Here is a 19,048-nt window from a genome sequence, read left to right on the forward strand (position 1 = left end):
TTCAAATTTTCGATCATAGTTATGCCCCCCTGCAGACAAGCAGCCATGTGGCAGCTTTGCTGGACTACCTCTATTTTGTATTACACATTTATGTATTATTATTAAATAAATAAATAAAAATAAAGACTGGCAGTTTTAATGGTTCAGTAAAGATTCTTTTTTCAATTATTGTGAAATAATTATATATATGTTTTATGTACTTTCTTATTTGCATTTTTTCAATATTATGGTACCTACCCACCTAAAGAAAATTTGAAAAAAGAATTGTCATTGAGATAGTGCCGATAGCGACATTTCTTTGGTCAAATACATAGTATGATTCCTTATTTGAAATAAAACAATGTAACATTAAATATATGATTTAAAATTAAGTAGATAAGTATTAAAGAACCTACTTATAAATCTTATGATTTCAGGGGAAATTTTGAATTTGATTAATTAAAATTGGAACATTTGGACGTGGGGCCTACTGTACATAGAACAACTAGTAATATGTTCCATGTCATTTAATGGAAGGTCGCCAACACAGCCTTTTGATACGTCAGGGACCTTGGACAAACCATCGATAATACCTGTAACTTTTCATCAATCCCAAGCACGACTGCAGATAATATTTTTGAGGAAAAGAAGGTGTGAACTTGGGTCTTGAGGAGACCCATGTTGTAAGAAGGAGGAAACACAGATGTCGGCACAAGAACTATTCGTAAGCGACCTGTTCTCATATGACAAATGTCAACTATATACAAATTTTGGGAGCGGGTTTGGCGTCAATCCTAGTTCTTCGGAGGATCTTCCACTGAAATACTGAAATTAATTTATAAAAATTGTGAATCTATCCGACAGACTACCTGTCGCCTGATAGGCCCGGGAGGCTTGATCGATAAAACCTCCATCGATGTTTTGTGCTAGGGGGCAGGTAGGAAAAAGTTACATAGAATAAACAATACCTTAGGTGTTCATTACGCATGCCCTTAGTCCTGAAGCACCGTCCGCACGCTTCACAGGGGAAGGGCCTCTCCCCCGTGTGCCGCCGTGCGTGACTCTGCAGGTCGCTGGCCGAGTAGAAGGCCTTGTCGCACTGCACGCACGAGAAGTTTGTCTCGCGCATGTGGACACGTCTGTCAAAATTAATAAAATCATTGTTTGTCAGTTTAAATGGCGAGAGTGACAGATAAAAATGCTTATTTTAAGGTACAGATTATAATTATTAGCTTTAGAATGGTTTCATTTCTTCATTTGTCTAGAATAATAGAACATGTTGTGTGTTTGAATTCACCCCAAGTTGGGCAGCTATTTCTTTCATGACCTATATCATCTTTGGGAATGCTGTGTGAAAAAGGAAACAGCACAACTGTTTAACATTATATAAGTTCAGTTGTAGAAGAGACCCTTTTCTATGTGACAACTGTATGCAAAAGTTGGGTGCGTGTTTGACGCCTTTTCCGATTGTGACCCTTTCCTTCACTTGCTTCGAATAACACTTGCGTGCCGATAATTGCTCTACAGCAAAGGACCACAATAAGTGTTAGACATTGTTGGAAATACTGGGAATATTTATTTTTCGGAATAACTTTGTTGAGTAAAACCTCAAATTGTAATATTTAAATATTGAAGACAATATTAGTGATTTCTAAGCGAAAATCTGAAACAGAAAAATCAGAAAAGGAAACGGTCACATCTGGGACTCAAACCCAGGAGTTCGAGTTGTTCGAGTCCCAGATGTGACCGTTTCCTTTTCTGATTTTTCTGTTTCAGATTTTCGTTTAGAAATCACTAATATTGTCTTCAATATTTAAATACTGGGAAGTTTGTAATATCAATTTGTTGGGAACAAGGCTCAGATACCTTGGAAGACATACTGTAGAACCAGAAGACATAGGCACATATCCAATGACAACCCTGGTGAACTTTATCAAAGGGATCCGGCTACTGTTAAAGGAATGAGGTGAAATTTTTTGAAAACCTCACTAATGCATAACATTTAAAATTCATTGAGAGCCAGAAAATACTTTCAAAAAATCAATATGGTTTTCAAAAAAAACAAAAGTACCTCAAATGCCATTGCCAGTGTGACAGACGACATTGTAAAAAGCCTTGATAAAGGAAATAAATGTATTTCAATCTTTTTAGACCTCTCTAAGGCTTTTGATACAATATCACACATTAAACTAATTCAAAAACTTGAAAAAATCGGCATTACGGACAAAGAGCTAAACTTCTTTAAAAGCTACCTAAATGGACGCAAACAACAGGTTGAAATACAGAATACCCTCAGTAACCAGCGCTCAACTGACTATGGAATTTCACAAGGAAGCGTATTGGGACCAACTCTGTTCTTACTGTATATAACTTTTGCAACCTTGAAATTGAGGGAAGCATTGTTAGCTTTGCTGACGATATGTCTTACTGTTTGAAGGCAACAATTGGTCAGCTTTATTTTAAAAAGCTGAAAAAAATATTAACTTGAAAAATGGTTAGATATAAACACGCTTACCCTTAAAACGAAAAAAAAAAAAAAAATGAAATAGATTGACGGGAACTATATGTAAACCGTCTCCGCTTTATAATAAAAAAAATATCAATTCATATAGACACCAGGCAGGCGGCGTGGATATGACTTATATTTACAGTTTTATTCCGAGACTGAAAACAAGAGAAAGGTCGTTGTCTAGATTAGAATTCAAAAAACTCTGAAAAAAGTTTACCTTGTGTGAGTATTAAGCCCAGTAGCATGAGCGAAGGTCTTCCCACATTCCTCACAATGGTGATGTTTGTCTTTCAATGGTTTTTCATGGGTCCTGCGATAAACAACACATGGGTTAGTGTCGCGAAGCATTTTTATAACATAGAATGATAGTAGAATCTGTGGCTCTATCCCACTGACTTTCTTTTGGGTATGCTCGGAATGAACTATCTACGAGTTAGGAGAGATGTGCGCATTGCTACACATTTCTTTAGACTGATTCGTGGATGGTTTGAGAAAACTCGGTCATCATGGAGAGCATTCATTTCTATATTCCCGATGGTTATCTACGTCACCGACAACAGACTATTTTATCTCCCGGCCTGCAGAACTAATTTGCCAATGGTCATGCCTGTGGGGAGGGCAATCTTGCTACTGAACAGAATCAATTCGGATATCGACATATTTAGCATCAATGAAGCTTACTTTAAAACGCAAGCTCTATTATTACTGGTATAGTTGATATACACACTGTTAACCTCTCAGACAAAGACTTTTATTTACTGTGTGTTCCTTTGAGAACTGTCAAATAGTGAAAATTTGTGTTATTTACGAGTTTTGCTAAAAGCTTCATAACTCACGTTTTGGGAAACGTAGCCTCATTCTAAAAAATGTTTTGGAAAGATTATGAAATTCACTATCATATTGTGTTGTTATACGTAAATATTTGCGTTTCTAAATATACATTTTATGAAAACGTCAAAAATATGTAAAAATCGCTGACCATTATTTCAAAGCCGTGAAAAATGTACTTTTTTCTGAGTATCATAAAGAAATAACACTTTATATATTGAAGAAATATAATTAAAAACTATTAGTCACCTCAAAATATTAACCGTCCAAACTAAAATATTTTTAATAAATTATTTAGAAACGCAATAAATTATGAACGAATAAGATGACGGATCCAATCGGCTTAGATAATGCACCTCTACGTTCCATAGATATTCTTGAATACAGACGCGTAGCGTTATTCATTATCGATACTCTGTTTTTTAAATCATGGCAATCCGTATACTAGTGATGGAAATAAATCGATTTTTGTAAAATCTCGCGCGTTTACGTGAAAAGACGTTCTAATGTCTTGACCGCTATTATCATATTTACGTCTTTTGACGTTCTAATGTTCTGAGTGGTTAATATTAATCTAAGAATTCTTATTACAAAAATATTTTAAAAACGCATTGAAATTAACAATTTTGTAATGTTTTTGAAATGAATAAACAGAATTGAATTAAGTATAGAAATATTATAAAATAAACGAAACTCACTTCATATGTCCTTTCAGACCGACTTTGGTTAAATATCGTTTATCACACTGGGCACAGGAATACAAGCCTAGAACAAACAGGTTTATATGGTTAAAGGTATCACAGCCAGAGCTGACACCAACACAGTACTCTGCGTACATAAAGCATGTGTCAAACTTGTTATTCGACATCAGAAAAGAAAATTTCAGTCAAAAATTGAAAAAAAAATCATTTTTAATATGCACGGTGTCCAAGAACTCTAGAACAAGAGGAAAACCGGTGAATCTAAATCACATTTGGAGTCGATTTTGTAGAATAACTTTTTTTTATTTGAGCTTTTGTTTTCGAGTAAATCTAACTGACAAAAATCGACCGCAAGGGTTAATATGTATCAGTGGTTTAATGTCTTTTAAAATGCGTCGAATACGACCCGGCTCCGAGGGTTTAGTTAACACTTGGGAAGTTTTTTTTTTTTTTTTTTAATTATGTATATCGAAATATACAAAGAATGTTGATTAGCAATGCCCTAATGGTGTTATCTATACATACCTTGTTTTGGAGGAGACGAAGGAGGTGGATGCTCCGCTCTTCTATGAAGAAATAATTGCGCTTTTGTTTTTAAAACTACACCGCACTCAGGACATGAATAGTGAAATCTATAAATTAAATAACAAATAAATATAAGTGAAATTCATACATACTAATTTCAGTTGTCTTTGATGGTGGGTTTAATGTGAAATATTCCTGTGCAATGCGATGTAATGCATAAAATTATTCATGTTCAAGATTGAAAGTGATTGTGCGAACCAAACGACAAAGCAGGTACCAAAATTATTTTATTTTAACCCTCCGAAGAGCGCCAAGGTCTGGCCAGACCGATTTTAAAAGTTGCATTACTTTTTTTTGGCTTGTTAGAATGGAACAAAGGCGTTGCGTGGTGAACGTAACGGCCGCAGAAACAGCTCGATTTTGTTTATTTCTTAGTGGATATTTTTTATCAAAACCGGTTTCATATAGAAACTCAACAAGGTCTGACTTAACAAATATTTTGCAGGTACTTGGTGTTGGATTCACGTGATAGGATGCTTGATAGAATGTGTTTTAGAGATAGTTGTTTTGGTTGTGTATAAAATTGAATTGAGTTTAGTTTTGCAGTTCATCTTAACAACAGCGTTCAAGCTATTCTCAGGTATCAGCAAACCATCCGTTGTGTGCATTGTGCAAAAATGAAGGTAAAAAGCAACGCAAAGCATTTTTACTAAACACACTCAAGCGCAGACATACATACACTCAGGCGCACACATCCATACACTCATACACATACCCACACATCATAGTAAACATATGCGCACCTAAATTCACACCTTTGGCATACCTGGCCCTACCTAATGCGAAATTATAAGGTCTGCACAGACCTTGTTGCACCACTTTCAGCTTCCTGGATGTCACTCGTATGTAAAAATTTTCAGTTATCATTATTTTTCACAAATTCACTATAGTCCAGTCAAGATGTACATCCGTGCTTGCAAAAGGTCCAGTCATTCTGAATTTTTTATATGTTGTTAGGACCTAAACCAGTATTAAAAAAAAAAAATTGCAACTTCGAAAGTGCTGTGCGAGCGGCGGTGGACCTAAAAAACCAGAAAATTTTCGGATTTTTTTCAGTTTTTGCTCAATATCTCAGTAAAGGAAGGGTCTGACCGGTGTAGTCGTTAAACATACTTTTAAAGTAGACTAAATTTGCTATAATTTGAGATCAAAGCAAGCTATATAAAGCCATTGGTTTTCAAGATACAGTTCTTCAAAAATAGGCAATTTTTTCCAAAAAGTGAAATTTTTTCGAAATGGTCACTTATTTTGTAAAATAATTTCTAAAATACGCATCTCACGTCAAATATTATATGAAATAAAGTTGTTGTAAATTTAATAAGCTTTTATTTGAGACTAGATTGATATCTGTAGACTAAACGGTTATCTCAAAAATGGCAGATAACCAAAAACAGTCATAAGTGGGTTTTGGGTGAAATGCAAATAAACTGTTCTCGCGTCTTTTTATGGTTTTATTGGGCTGTGAAGTAAATCCATTAATCATCGTGGGTTTATCCTAGGGTTATAATATAATTACGACTATTTCAAATTTCAAGTACCCATTAGTACCTATACCCATGGGTACCCATATGAATGGGCACGCATATTCACGAGCTGTTCGAGCCCACATTTTGGCAAACCTCACACTGGCCAGCATTGTTTTTTATGAGGTTGACATAACTCCTGAGGAGCGAGACGAGACTGAAAAATTGCTGCGAGACACTGAAAGGTCTCTCACTATATCAGCAGAAGAAATTGATACCTACCAAATACTAAAGGCAAAATTTAAAAGTGCCTTGGAGAAAATTAAAGTGAATGGTCCAACATCACAGTTGTGGGTCCAATACTTTCGTATGACCACTTTGATAAAACTATTCATCCAGGCAGAGCGTGCTGGTTATTGGAACCTTTATTTGTACACTGTCCACAAGATGCTCCCTTTTTTCCACGCAGCTGGACATTTTTTGTATGCTAAGAGCGCGCACCTCTATCTTCAGGATATGATGGCTCTATAAGATCGGATGGATAAAAGTGAATACGACATGTTCACAAAAGGATCCTTCACCATTTGCCGGTCTGACAAATTTCGGTCTGGGTTGTGGTCAGACCTAACAATTGAGCAGAAGCTGATGCGATCCATGAAAACCTATGGTGGGTTGACCCAAGGAAGAAGAATCTCCGAAAGTGTTCTGGCAAGGTGGACAACAGGAATGGTGTTTATGTTGAACATTTGTGAAGAACTGGAAAGTTTTTGCAGCTTATCATGTCATACTGGAGAGCAGCATGTAGACATGAGACCTTCTCGAATCATCCGAGATAATAGTGATGTGGAAAAACTAAAAAAACTGGTTTGCTCTCCACCCTCCATTTCCCAAAACTGACAGTTTAATTTCTATCAGTAGTGGTTTACTGACAGGTCCTGAAATTAATTGCCACACAGCCCAGAGAGTTGGAACGGAAGGAGTAATGAAAATTGTGGGGAAAATCTACGACAAGGTAGTAATAAAACAGAAAAATAAAGTTACCACGCTGGCATCGATCACCTCAACCGTTAAACTGCCGGACAAAAACAGAAGAGTGGATGTGGATCCGCTCACAATTTTTCAGCGAGTGTGTATTGCAAAGAAATCTGAACAGGATTTACAGGATGACTTCAAGTATGACTTGGCCCCGTTCCCGATGTCTCTGTTCAATGAACAAGGGATGCGCAAGGGCACAAAATCTACTCTGCACTCTCCCTTCACTCCTCTTTCCAGCCACACGCCGATAGATGCCAGCACTCACGTCATTTTGGATGTTGGCTACCTCTTGCACAAGGTCGTGTGGCAGCGGAAAAGCACGGTTCGAGCACTTTTGGCGCGTTATACCACCTACGTCCGAAACCACTTTGGGAAGAACGTCTCCATCGTTTTTGATGGCTACCCGAAGATGCTACCAAAAAAAACACCAAAACAGCGGAACGACTCCGGCGCTAAGCAGCTCATTCCAGCTACGAATTGACTTTCGATGAATCCACAGTAATTCAAATTGCTCAAGAGCATGTTTTGGGCAATGAAAACAATAAGAGACGCCTTATAACCCTTCTCTGTGACGCCTTTCAGAAGGAGGGAGTAGAAGTGGCTGTTGCCGAAGAAGATGCTGATCGAGAGATCGTCATGATGGCGTTATCAAAAATAGCAGATGCCGATCGGGTCGTCATAGTGGGAGAAGATGTCGACCTGCTCGTTCTTCTCAATGGTTTAGGCGCTGAAGAGACAAACGTCTATCTTCAGAAGAGCACGAAGGGTGAAGCTGGTTGCTGTCACTACTCTACGACCTCCTACAACAACCAGGACTCCCGACAATTACCAGGAACGGTACTATTTACACACGCGTTTGCCGGGTGCGATACCACCTCAGCACCGTTTGGCCAAGGAAAGACCAAAATCAGCACACTTCTGAGCAAGAGTGAACCACTTGCTGAGCAAGTGGAGGTCTTCCTTCGGCCAGACTCTACCCCACAAGTCGTGAGTGAAGCAGGCATCAAGTGCTTCGTGGCTCTATATGGGGGTGACATCGCGAGGGATACTTTGGATTTCCTGAGGTATAAGACGTTTGTCACTACAACAAACATAAAGCTCGCCCGTTTGCCACCGACGGAAGATGCTGCAGGCCACCATGCAGCAAGGTGCTACCTCCAAGTGCAGAAGTGGCGGGGAGTCAACTTGAATCCCACTGAATGGGGGTGGAAGCTGTCTTCTCAAGGACTCACCCCCATCCCCACCACGATGGATCCCGCACCTCCTGCCTTTTTGCGAAAAATTTCGTGTAAATGCAATAAAGGATGCTCTGGGAGCTGCTCGTGTAGAAAGGCTGGGCTCCACTGCTCAGTCCTCTGTCAGTCATGCGGTGGCAAATTTTGCATTAACGTCCCAGATGTGGAATGCTCGGACGATGAAGATGACCCGACTACAGACTGGGCGCCTCTCCCAGCTAAGATAAAAAGAAATACATGATTTGGCAACCAAAACACAATACCTACATGATTTATATTAGTTTTATTTTTTGTGTACATGTAATTTGTCCTTATAGTAGGTACCATGATGTTTGTACAAGCATTTTGGTATGTAGGTATATAAAACAATGTTTGAAGATGACGTAATTCCCGATAGATGTAATATCTTTTCTTTTTTCATCAAAAATCTGTTAACTGTTTGATACATAAAACCATAAAAAGACGTGAGAACAGTTTATTTGCATTTCACCCAAAACCCACTTATGACTGTTTTTGGTTATCTGCCATTTTTGAGATAACCGTTTAGTCTACAGATATCAATCTAATCTTAAATAAAAGCTTAATAAATTTACAACAACTTTATTACATACAATATTTGACGTGAGATGCGTATTTTAGAAATTATTTTACAAAATAAGTGACCATTTCGAAAAAAATTCACTTTTTGGAAAAAGTTGCCTATTTTTGAAGAACTGTATCTTGAAAACCAATGGCTTTATATAGCTTGCTTTGGTCTCAAATTATATCAAATTTAGTCTACTTTAAAAGTATGTTTAACGACTACACCGGTCAGACCCTTCCTTTACTGAGGTATTGAGCAAAAACTGAAAAAAATCCGAAATTTTCGTGGTTTTTTAGGTCCACCGCCGCTCGCACAGCACTTTCGAAGTTGCAAATTTTTTTTTTTAATACTGGTTTAGGTCCTTACATCATATTAAAAATTCAGAATGACTGGACCTTTTGCAAGCACAACCCCCTTTTCATGTTTAACTTGACTGGACTACTAATGGTGTTTATACGAAAGGTTAATTTCTGACGTCTCTCTAATTTGTCAACAAAAAATAGTTGATTTTCAAAGACAATGATCCTGAGACAAATATTTTAAACATACTTTTAGCCTCACAATTCCCACAATTATATAATATCCTGTTATTTTTCACGGGTCTGCACTAGTGTGATGTACACTTAATTGTTCGAGCCAAAATGGATTTAATTGACTCACTTTTCTACTGCAGGAAGAACAAGTTCGCCCGTGGGTGCTGAGCCGCTCCTCTGGCCATGAACCTTCTTTCTGTGGTAGGCAATACCCCAACTAGAAGAAGAAAAAAAAAGTACAAACTTCAATGTCAAGCACATGGTCGAAAGAAATATTTTTACATTAAATATAAAATAAAACAAATACCTGTTAGGAAATTCGTCACCACAAGAGTTACACTTGTACATGTGGACATTGTCCGAGTGTTTTTGTCTCCGGTGCACTTGAAGATAAGTCCAATGCAGGTAAGATTTTCCACACACCTGCAATACATATTTTTTTAACCTTTATCATTTCTCTAAATAGTATGAAATAAAGTTGCTATCCGTGTCTGTCTGTTTGTGCGCTTAGTTCTTCTAAGCTATGCAACACATTTTGATGGGGTTTTCACAATCATTTAGAGATTTTCTCGGATTTTCCATGATAACTCAACACAGTGACAATTCAACACACTTTTAAAAAGTGATATAGTTATTAGAAACGATGAAAAAAAAATAAAATTTTAACCTAACATACTTAACCCAGTTAATAAAGTTTTTGTTTCATCACTTTCCATGATTTTATATAACTTTTTAAAGATGTGATGAATTATCATTGTGATGATTTATCCCGTCACCCTACTTACATATTCATATTGATAGAATTTTTTAAAATTAATTTTAATGATAAACTAATGTTTATAAGACAAGGTTTTTTTATGCATAACACAAAGAATAAGAAATTATTATAATAATTTGTTATGTTTTTTGCTCTCTAATGTTATAAAAAAATATAATATAATGAAGAAATACGAAAATATTCTTGAGTTTTATTATATTTTCCACCTAAATAAGTATAATGAGAATTTGCGACATACTTTTTCACGGATAAAAAATCAACGATTGCAAGTGACGAAACGGCAAACACGAATAATATGTAGATGCATTATTTCCTTGCTAAGTGAATAAAATTTATTTTAGTGTACTAGGAGCATTTTTAAGGTTCAAAATACCGTAAAATCGAGACAATTGCGGGTGAGTTATTAGAAAATCCAAAGTTGATTTCTTGGCACACTAGAAGTTAGGCCACATACATTTTTCAATCACTTTCCACACATTTCCTTCATGCTGAACTTCTATTCTATTTCCTTCTATTCCGAATAACTTCTTCTTTCTCACGTTCTTTAATTTGTTGCGCTCTAACTATGTCCTTTTATTTACCTCACAAAGAAAATGCTTCACCACTGGGAAACTGTCGTATTTGGGAGGGGAATGCTTGGAGCGATAGAAGCCATGGGTTGTTTTATGTGTTGTGCAGCTGAGGAAAAAAGGAAAATGTACATAAAATTAGTATGATTTCTACATTACAAAATTAGCATACAAGATGTGCAAGACGTAGGTACCAGACAAATTTAAATAAAAAGCGATTTCGGAATTTATTTGAAATAAATAATGGCATTTTGGCCTACAGCAAGGGTAGCCAACCCGCGACCCGCGGGCATATGCACACATTTTCTTCTTTTAGTGTTCATAAAACCACCAAAAAAACATTCCAACATTCGTAGTTCGTATCATATCTCGTATATGGAAGTATTTCAGTATATTGATTCAACTATCAGTATTGCCCATTGTCTTGCGAATATTGTGCTTCTTGCGAATATTGCGAGTCTTAGGAGTATTGTATGTTTTGCGAGCATTGCGCTTCTTGTGAGTACTGCGAGTCTTTCTAGTGTTGGACGTCTTTGCGTCCCGCATATGCAATACTTGCCAGTCGCAAGATGCTGAGAAGAGTGTTCCTCTGTTGTGGGGAATCATACATCCGAAATGTTTGTGGGGAATTACCCTTCACAGAAATTCTCTAACAACCCCTCTCCCCCATGGATTCGAAAAAAAATAGTGAGGAATCCAGCAGCGAGTAAGCAATACCCCCATATAATAATTCCTTTCGGCACACCATTACTTGTAAAAGTAAGTACAAGTGCGAAATAATAGGGAACCATAGACATATGAATATTAGTAGACCTGCCCTAAGTGATTAAAAGCGTATTATCCCCACTCCCCATACCGGTTCCATTAAGCCGGCTGGGGGCCTCAAGTGAAATTTGAAAACGTGACGTCATCATTCTTGTGCGAACTATGGTCGAGGCATCATCGGTTCATTTTACGAAATAACACGGCAAAATGTTGACTTGTGATATGAAAACTTGTAAAAATAGATGTGAAAAAGAGAATAAACCCAATTGTCGTATTACATTCCATAAGTAAGCATTATTTTACTTTATTTTAAGCTTATTCACACCGTATTATATGGATCAGTTTTAGAAACATATACTATCACATCACAATGTAGCGATTCTCAAGTGTGCTCATCTTTGTTTACTGGGGTAAGTAAATTATGAGACATTTGTAAAAGTGTCTTAACTAAATACTCTGAAACTAACTACGACTCTGAAAATAGAAGCTGCCTTACTTTGCCGAATTTGGACTTCGCAAATTAGTTCATAACGTGGCGAGTAATTTGCGCTCCCTTGTAGAAATGTCTATTCATTCAAAAGCAGATTTTACTTTTAAGAACTAAATGGTGATATTATAATGCGAGATGCCTATTTACTGTCAGATTGATTTATTGACGAATCACAGTCAGCCTTACTCCCTTCGTTCTTCAACAGTTGATTTTACCCCTCGCCATTATCTTCTCGTCTATTAATTCCTATGTCTGTGTAGGGAACAGATATTTATTCATACTTGTACCAGTTGTTCCAAGTTTCAAGACGAGCTAGTACGACTCACCTCTAGTACGGCCTGGTAGGAAATCTCATTTCATCACGGAAAAGGTTGGCCACCCACGGTCTACAGTGTTTACAGATATTTTTTTACAACAAAAACTTAATTTCTTTTATATATGTCATTGTTGACAAAAACATAAAGCCAGCATGATTGTACCATGTGATATGAAATGTCCCGTTTCCACAGCATCTGATAGAAAGGGCTTGGGAACATTGATCCAAATATAGCAAACAAGTTAAATTGTTACAAAAGTGACCACTTACCGGGAGTACGTAGTGAAGGTGGCCCCACACACGTGGCAAATAAATGGTTCAGTCTGTCCCTGGTGACTTCCTCGGTGCAGGTTCAAGGATTGCTGGCTCGAGTACACCCTGAACAGAAAATTATCATATTATCTCATCACTATAGAAAAATAAAGATAATGATTTGCTTGACATCTAGTGAATTCTTTAACCTTGACATAGCTGAAGATAAAAATCACATATCAAACGAAGTGGGGTCACTAGTGTCCCCCGTATATTGCGGAGCGATCATATCTGTTTACAATCCTAGTAAGGCGTAGAGATATCTACATACTCATGCATATATTTTACGACCGGAATGTCAAGTGTTTGTTAAAATTATTAAATGTGCATAATAATGTTCACCGTGAAACATGAGCATAATTGACTGAGCGTAGCGAAGTCGGTTTTTAACCCGACTATTTGGCATGATATCAATTTGTTTGTTATATTCCGTTTCAGGTTCGTTTCTTGTTGCCGTGTTGGATACTACCTTTTTATCTTATCAGCTGTCAAAAAAGGAATAGTTGATATTATGGTACTTACTGGTCTGAAGAAAGTTTGAAAAAAGAATTATTTGAGATGGTGAAATTTCTTTGGACAAATTGTATAATTCCTTATTTGAAGTGAAAAATGTAACGTAAAATAATTATGGTTTATAATTATATTATGTAGGTATCTAAATATGTACCTACTTACAAATCTTAATTATGATTTCACAGGAAATTTTGGTTTAAATATATATAAATAAATAAAAATTGGAAACACATTTGGACGCGATGTCTACTGTTCACAGAACTACTCGTTTATAACTCGTTACAAATTGTCATCCACTGCGGAACTTTATTATTAAAAAACAGCAGTTACAATATGATTATTTCTTACCTTTCGCAATATTCGCACCGATAGGCTTTATCAAGTTCCACGATAGTCATACAACTCTTCACACTGTCGGAAAGATTGTCCAGCAAATCTTCATCAGTTGGATTCTGAACCAGGACTTGAACTGACAGATCCTGCCTGTCAGTCCAGCCATTTTCATCAAAATTCAAACTCTCCAAAATGATTTCTGATCCATTCTGACCGGAACGCATGATGTTTTGTTGAACCAAATGGTCTCCATTTTTTGATTCCACATCTTCCAAAGTTTTTAATTGTAAAATGTGATTATTTGAAGAATTTTCAATTGGTGATATATTTTCATCAGCGTCAGTGTTAATTTTCATTTTTATGCAAGGATCATCTGCATTAATTTCAGTGTTTTCGGGACACACTCCTGCATCGTTTATGTGTTGCTGAAATAAAAATACTATATTTTTAAATCGTTAAGAAAAAAATCATAATTATTACCTACACTTGTGCCGTATCAATCACCTTTGCAGTAGACAAGAAGAAATTGTATTTTCCTTCAGAAACAAAAGAGCCTGCAATTCAATTTATACTATGATACTGCACTACGAATGCACTCTGTCTTTTTTGAAGTATGTTTCAAAATTAAACCGTTTTCCAGAGTAATGGTTTGCAGCTTGCACACGTCACTATTTTTTTCTCATATGCAAAAAAAGCCAGTACTCTGGGTGATGATGCAACACTGAACTCACCATGTCCTTAGGAATGTGTTTATCAAAATTATATTATTTTCACCGACCGCCGTGGCCGCATCAGTAATGAATCGAGAGTTGCACTGAGTGGCAGCCAAATTTTGATATAAGACTATTCATAATTAATAACATACGTATTATTCATTTCATTATTTGGTTTTTAAACTGGCATTCGCAAATATCAAATTACATCTTTTTGCAATAATGTTGCACAAAAAACAAAAATTGGTTGCTTTATACAGGGTTTTCCAATAACAGGTGTTATTTTGAATAGCCCGCTATTTCGGTAGATGTTACTTTTGAAGCTGTCATTTTTTGACATTTGAAAAGTAGAAACTACTCCATTAATAAAAATGGAACGATACACGCTTCAACAACGCATTGAAATTATTAAAATTCACTTGAGTGAATCAAATGCAAATCATCTTGAGTGATGAGGCCCATTTCGACCTCGGTGGCTTCGTCAACAAGCAAAATTGTCGCATCTGGGGCTTGGAAAACCCAAGAGTTATTGTTGAAAAGCCTCTCTATTCTCAACGTGTGACTGTTTGGTGCGGTTTATGGTCCGGCGGAGTCATTGGACCTTACTTTTTCGAAAATGAGGCTGGAGCAACAGTTGCGGTGAATGGATCGCTATCGAGAGATGATTAATGATTTTTTTATGGCCGGAATTGGATGGTATTGATCTGGAAAGGGTTTATTTTCAACAAGATGGCACTACGTGCCACACAAGCAACGAAACCATTGATATTTTACGATTGAATATCAAAATAACACCTCTTATTGGAAAACCCTGTATTGAGCGCTCCTGAGGTGATGTCTCACAAAATCGGCGCTGTACAAATTATCCAAGAAATAAATAAATATGCAAGAAGTTTTTAGTTTTGAATTTGTGATCTTTTTAACATGAACATGACTCCTACAAACCACCGCAAAATATACGCAGCCGCGGCTACCACGAAATTTCGCATTTGTGTTGGCAATGAAATTCAACTCACTTCAGCTTGTGATTGGTCCTTGAAGGCCATGTGACAGTGGGTGCAGGCCAGCAAGCGCGCCGCGATGGGCTCAGATTGGTGCGTCAGAAGGTGCATCCTCAGGCGGGACCGCCTGTTCAGATATTTCAGGCAAATGTGGCACTGGAAGGGTTTGACCTGGAAAGAAAAATATTGATTATTTTACGCTCTTTCATGGACTGCTGCAGTGTTTCCCAAACTTACAGGGGTCACCGCCCACTTTAAAGCACATTTTTCTTCAACTCCCCTTCTCCACAATTGAATGAATGGAGTGAATAACGGGTTGAAACATGCTGTATGCAAGCAATTCATGTGTGAGTAGGTATTGTGTTCGTATCAACTCTGGCTGTGATACCTATACAAAAGTTTGCAGTATCTACAAACTTTTCCTTTAACCTCTAAGTTTCTGAAGGTAAAAATCACGTATCACCCGAAGGGGGGTCAAAAGGGTCCCCCATATACAGGATGTCCAAAAAAAATGTATACACACTTTAATACCTCATTCTTCGTAATTTATTTTTTCTTTCCAAGTACAGCCCATTAAAAATAATGTCTGATATTAGGATAGGCTTTGTGATCGTGATGTCAGAGCTTATCTCCGTGAAAATCTGCCGAACAGATGGATTAGGTGAGGAGGTGCCGAATGGCCCCTGCGGTCACCATACCTCACGCCACTGGAAGGCGGAAATAGATTAAAATTGCAACAAAACTTCCAAGTAAATCATTTGCCTCGCTTGCAATTCCATTGCTTCGCATTATCAGCAATGTTTGGATAAAAATAGGCATCAATTTAAACATTTGTCCTGATTAAAAGAATTCTACATCTGTTTTCTTTAATTTGTATTTTTAATCTGTAATACATCTAAATCAATACTGTCCTTACAACCGCGCAGTGTATATATTTTTTTTGGACAGCCTGTATTGAGGAGCGTTTGTGTTTCTTAATACTATTTTTTTTTTACTAACAGTCATCTTCGCCCAGCAATCAATCATTAAGTAATGCAAAATGGTAAACGATAGCACAAAACGGAGCATAACTCAAAACACATATTTTTGTAGCCCTTTCCAGTAAAATGCACTTGTTACATCCGCACCCGCAGCTTGTTTGCGGCGAGGATTTTCTAAAATAAGTAATTTTGTCCCAATTGGATAGAGATATTATTTAATATCTTAAAAATAGTAACGGGGAAATTTATTTTTTAACCTCTTGTGTATAAACATATTATCAATAAATCATTTCTCTGAATAACTAGCTATTCTGGGGAAACCACTTATGGCAGATTAGATCCTATTTTTTTAAATATACTAGCTGAAACCAAAACCAGCCACGACTTGCTGTGGCTCTGTCGTTCTGTGCAGATAGAGAAACAATAGCTCATGTTACTTTTACGTCCAACAGATGGCGCTGTTTTAAAACAAAAGCATTTTTGTCCAACAAAGGGCGCTGTTTTTCAAAAATAGTATGTTTAAACTTATCACTGATAATAAAGGTATATAAAAACACACACATATTCAAATGCAAAGTTGTGTCAACATTTCAAAGCAACCGGTGAATATCTTTAGGTCAATTTAAGATTTTGAACAAATGAACATTTAGATTTTTGTTTATATATATAAACACATTATCTATTGTTATTGTTACCCAGAATTCAATCACATTTATAGGCGCGTACACGCACGGTTCAGACTCTCAGCAACAAAATTATTACCATTTGGTTGTGAAATTAAAGGATGACATTGGCATTTACGCAAAGATCACGCAAGTAAAAAAACAACGTAGATATCGCATAAAACTCTACTTTCGAGGATGTATGTTATTATCCTTCAAATCGGGAGGGTTAAGGAGCAAAGAGTGGTACATACCGAAATTAGTGAAACGGGTGTGAAAGTCTGAAGATGTATGAGATATTTGTGGCTGACGACGTGAGGACAAGGAGAAATTTGATGGTCACCATAATTCTTTGAAGGTAAAAAAAAATTGGGATTACCTTGAGATGGGTGACTCTATGTTCCATCAGTGTTTGTCTGTCGAGGAACATCTTCCCGCACTCCTCACACTTGTGGCTCCTCTCTCCAGCGTGGCAGCGCAAGTGGGTAGTAAGAGAGGCTCTGCAATGACAATATGTACATAATAATGCATGGGCATGTTGTCTATGGACAAGTGAAAACAACAGCTGATTCTGACAGATCCATATTTAATGACAAAAGTAGTGAAATTTAAGCAAATTTAGCAAGTAATCAAAGTTGAAACATATAAACTAGTGAAAAATTAATCAAAATAATAGTGTATTTCGTGTTGACAGTGCGAAACAACTTTACATATTGCCCTGAAAAATTACGCATAACGAATTCACTGTCATTGTAAGCTATAACCACAGACAATTTATGTTTTTGAATTTTTGAAATCTTTTTGAATTTGTGAAGAGGTTTTTTTTTGTCATAGACAAATAAGTTAAATTAGTTTTAACTCAATAAGGGGTATTTCTGAACAACTATAAGAAACCTACCTACAAACTAAGATATAAATCAACCAAAATGTCTAAAACTCGCAAGGTTTGCAGTGCAAAGAAAGATACATCTTCACCTTTAGCAACCACGTCTGGCCCTATTGATTCACCGTCGGCGCATCAGTCAATGATTAACATTGACACTGACTCATTAATCAATTTTTTTGAGTCGAAACTTGAAATCATGCGCACTGAAAACAAGAAAGCAATTGACGCTGTTCAGTTAAAATTAGATGCGCTATCTAACGAGTGGAAGGACCAATACACAAAAATTCTGGGATGTGTGAGCGTTCTCCAAGAAGAAAACTCAAACCTCCGGCAAGAAGTCCAGTCACTCCGAGATGCACAAGATGAGATGGAGCAGCGCAGCAGAATATGCAATGTAGACATCCATGGGATTCCCGAAGCAAAGGGCGAAAATTTGATGACATTAATAGAGAAAATAGGATCCAACATTAACGTCCCGCTTCCAAGTAGCTATGTGGTTTCTGCGCATCGCGTCGCTCGCGGCCACTCCTCGCCCTCCAACCGTCCGCGCAATATAGTCGTACAGCTATCCACAAAACGACTTCGTGATGATGTCATCGCTGCAGCAAGGACTCGCCGCGGCCTTACCACGGAACAATTAGGATTTGGTGCTCCCACCACCAATTTTTATATAAACGAGCACCTTACATTGAAAAATAAAATCCTATTTGCCAAAACACGAGCCGCCGGAAAAGCTAACGGCTTTAAATACATATGGGTGCGGAACGGCAGTATTCTGGCGAAGAGAAACGATCTCTCTCGGGTTTTCACCATTCGCCGTGAGGGAGACCTTCAAAAGATAATCACACATGATCAGCAAAACATGTGACTACAAACATGTTACTGCTGTCTTTGGTATCCGCTTTCTCACAGTATTCTGTATCCTGTAATTTGTTTCTTTCAAAGCTACTTTATATTTTTGTTTAGCGCGCAATATCCCTATAACTTTAAACCAATACCATGTTTCTCACATATTCATTCACATTCTAAAATGTCAACATATTTCACATTCATTGATCTAATAAGTAGTCTATGTTTTTTATGTAATTTCGAAGCCTCATATGCCCTGCATAATGTATCACTCGTGCGATTGTGGAATATGTCAAACGGCACTCCCACTCTGGTGAAATGATCTCATCATCATCTATAACCGTTTATTACCAGAACTGTGGTGGTATTAGGACCAAAACCCAGGAGCTACTAATTAATGTATTATCGAATAACTACGACGTTATAGTTA

General features: G+C 37.0%; 1 protein-coding gene across 1 annotated transcript in view; it reads right to left on the minus strand.

Annotated features, from left to right (window-relative positions):
• LOC149410682 (uncharacterized) overlaps positions 1–19,048 on the minus strand; it is a 40,967-nt gene that overhangs the window by 4,704 nt on the left and 17,215 nt on the right. The window contains exons 10-20 of the mRNA XM_089648307.1: positions 17,263–17,383; positions 15,257–15,412; positions 13,543–13,952; positions 12,640–12,747; positions 10,811–10,907; positions 9,759–9,874; positions 9,579–9,668; positions 4,543–4,649; positions 4,015–4,081; positions 2,706–2,798; positions 948–1,118 (exon numbers count right to left, since the gene is read on the minus strand). Coding sequence (XP_089504433.1) covers positions 948–1,118; positions 2,706–2,798; positions 4,015–4,081; positions 4,543–4,649; positions 9,579–9,668; positions 9,759–9,874; positions 10,811–10,907; positions 12,640–12,747; positions 13,543–13,952; positions 15,257–15,412; positions 17,263–17,383 — 1,536 coding nt within the window. The remainder of the gene's footprint in view (positions 1–947; positions 1,119–2,705; positions 2,799–4,014; positions 4,082–4,542; positions 4,650–9,578; positions 9,669–9,758; positions 9,875–10,810; positions 10,908–12,639; positions 12,748–13,542; positions 13,953–15,256; positions 15,413–17,262; positions 17,384–19,048) is intronic.

Source organism: Hesperophylax consimilis, chromosome 27 (genome assembly GCF_061612785.1).
Source record: "Hesperophylax consimilis isolate HC1 chromosome 27, BYU_Hcon_1.0, whole genome shotgun sequence".
In the NCBI taxonomy this organism is placed as follows: Eukaryota; Metazoa; Arthropoda; class Insecta; order Trichoptera; family Limnephilidae; genus Hesperophylax; species Hesperophylax consimilis.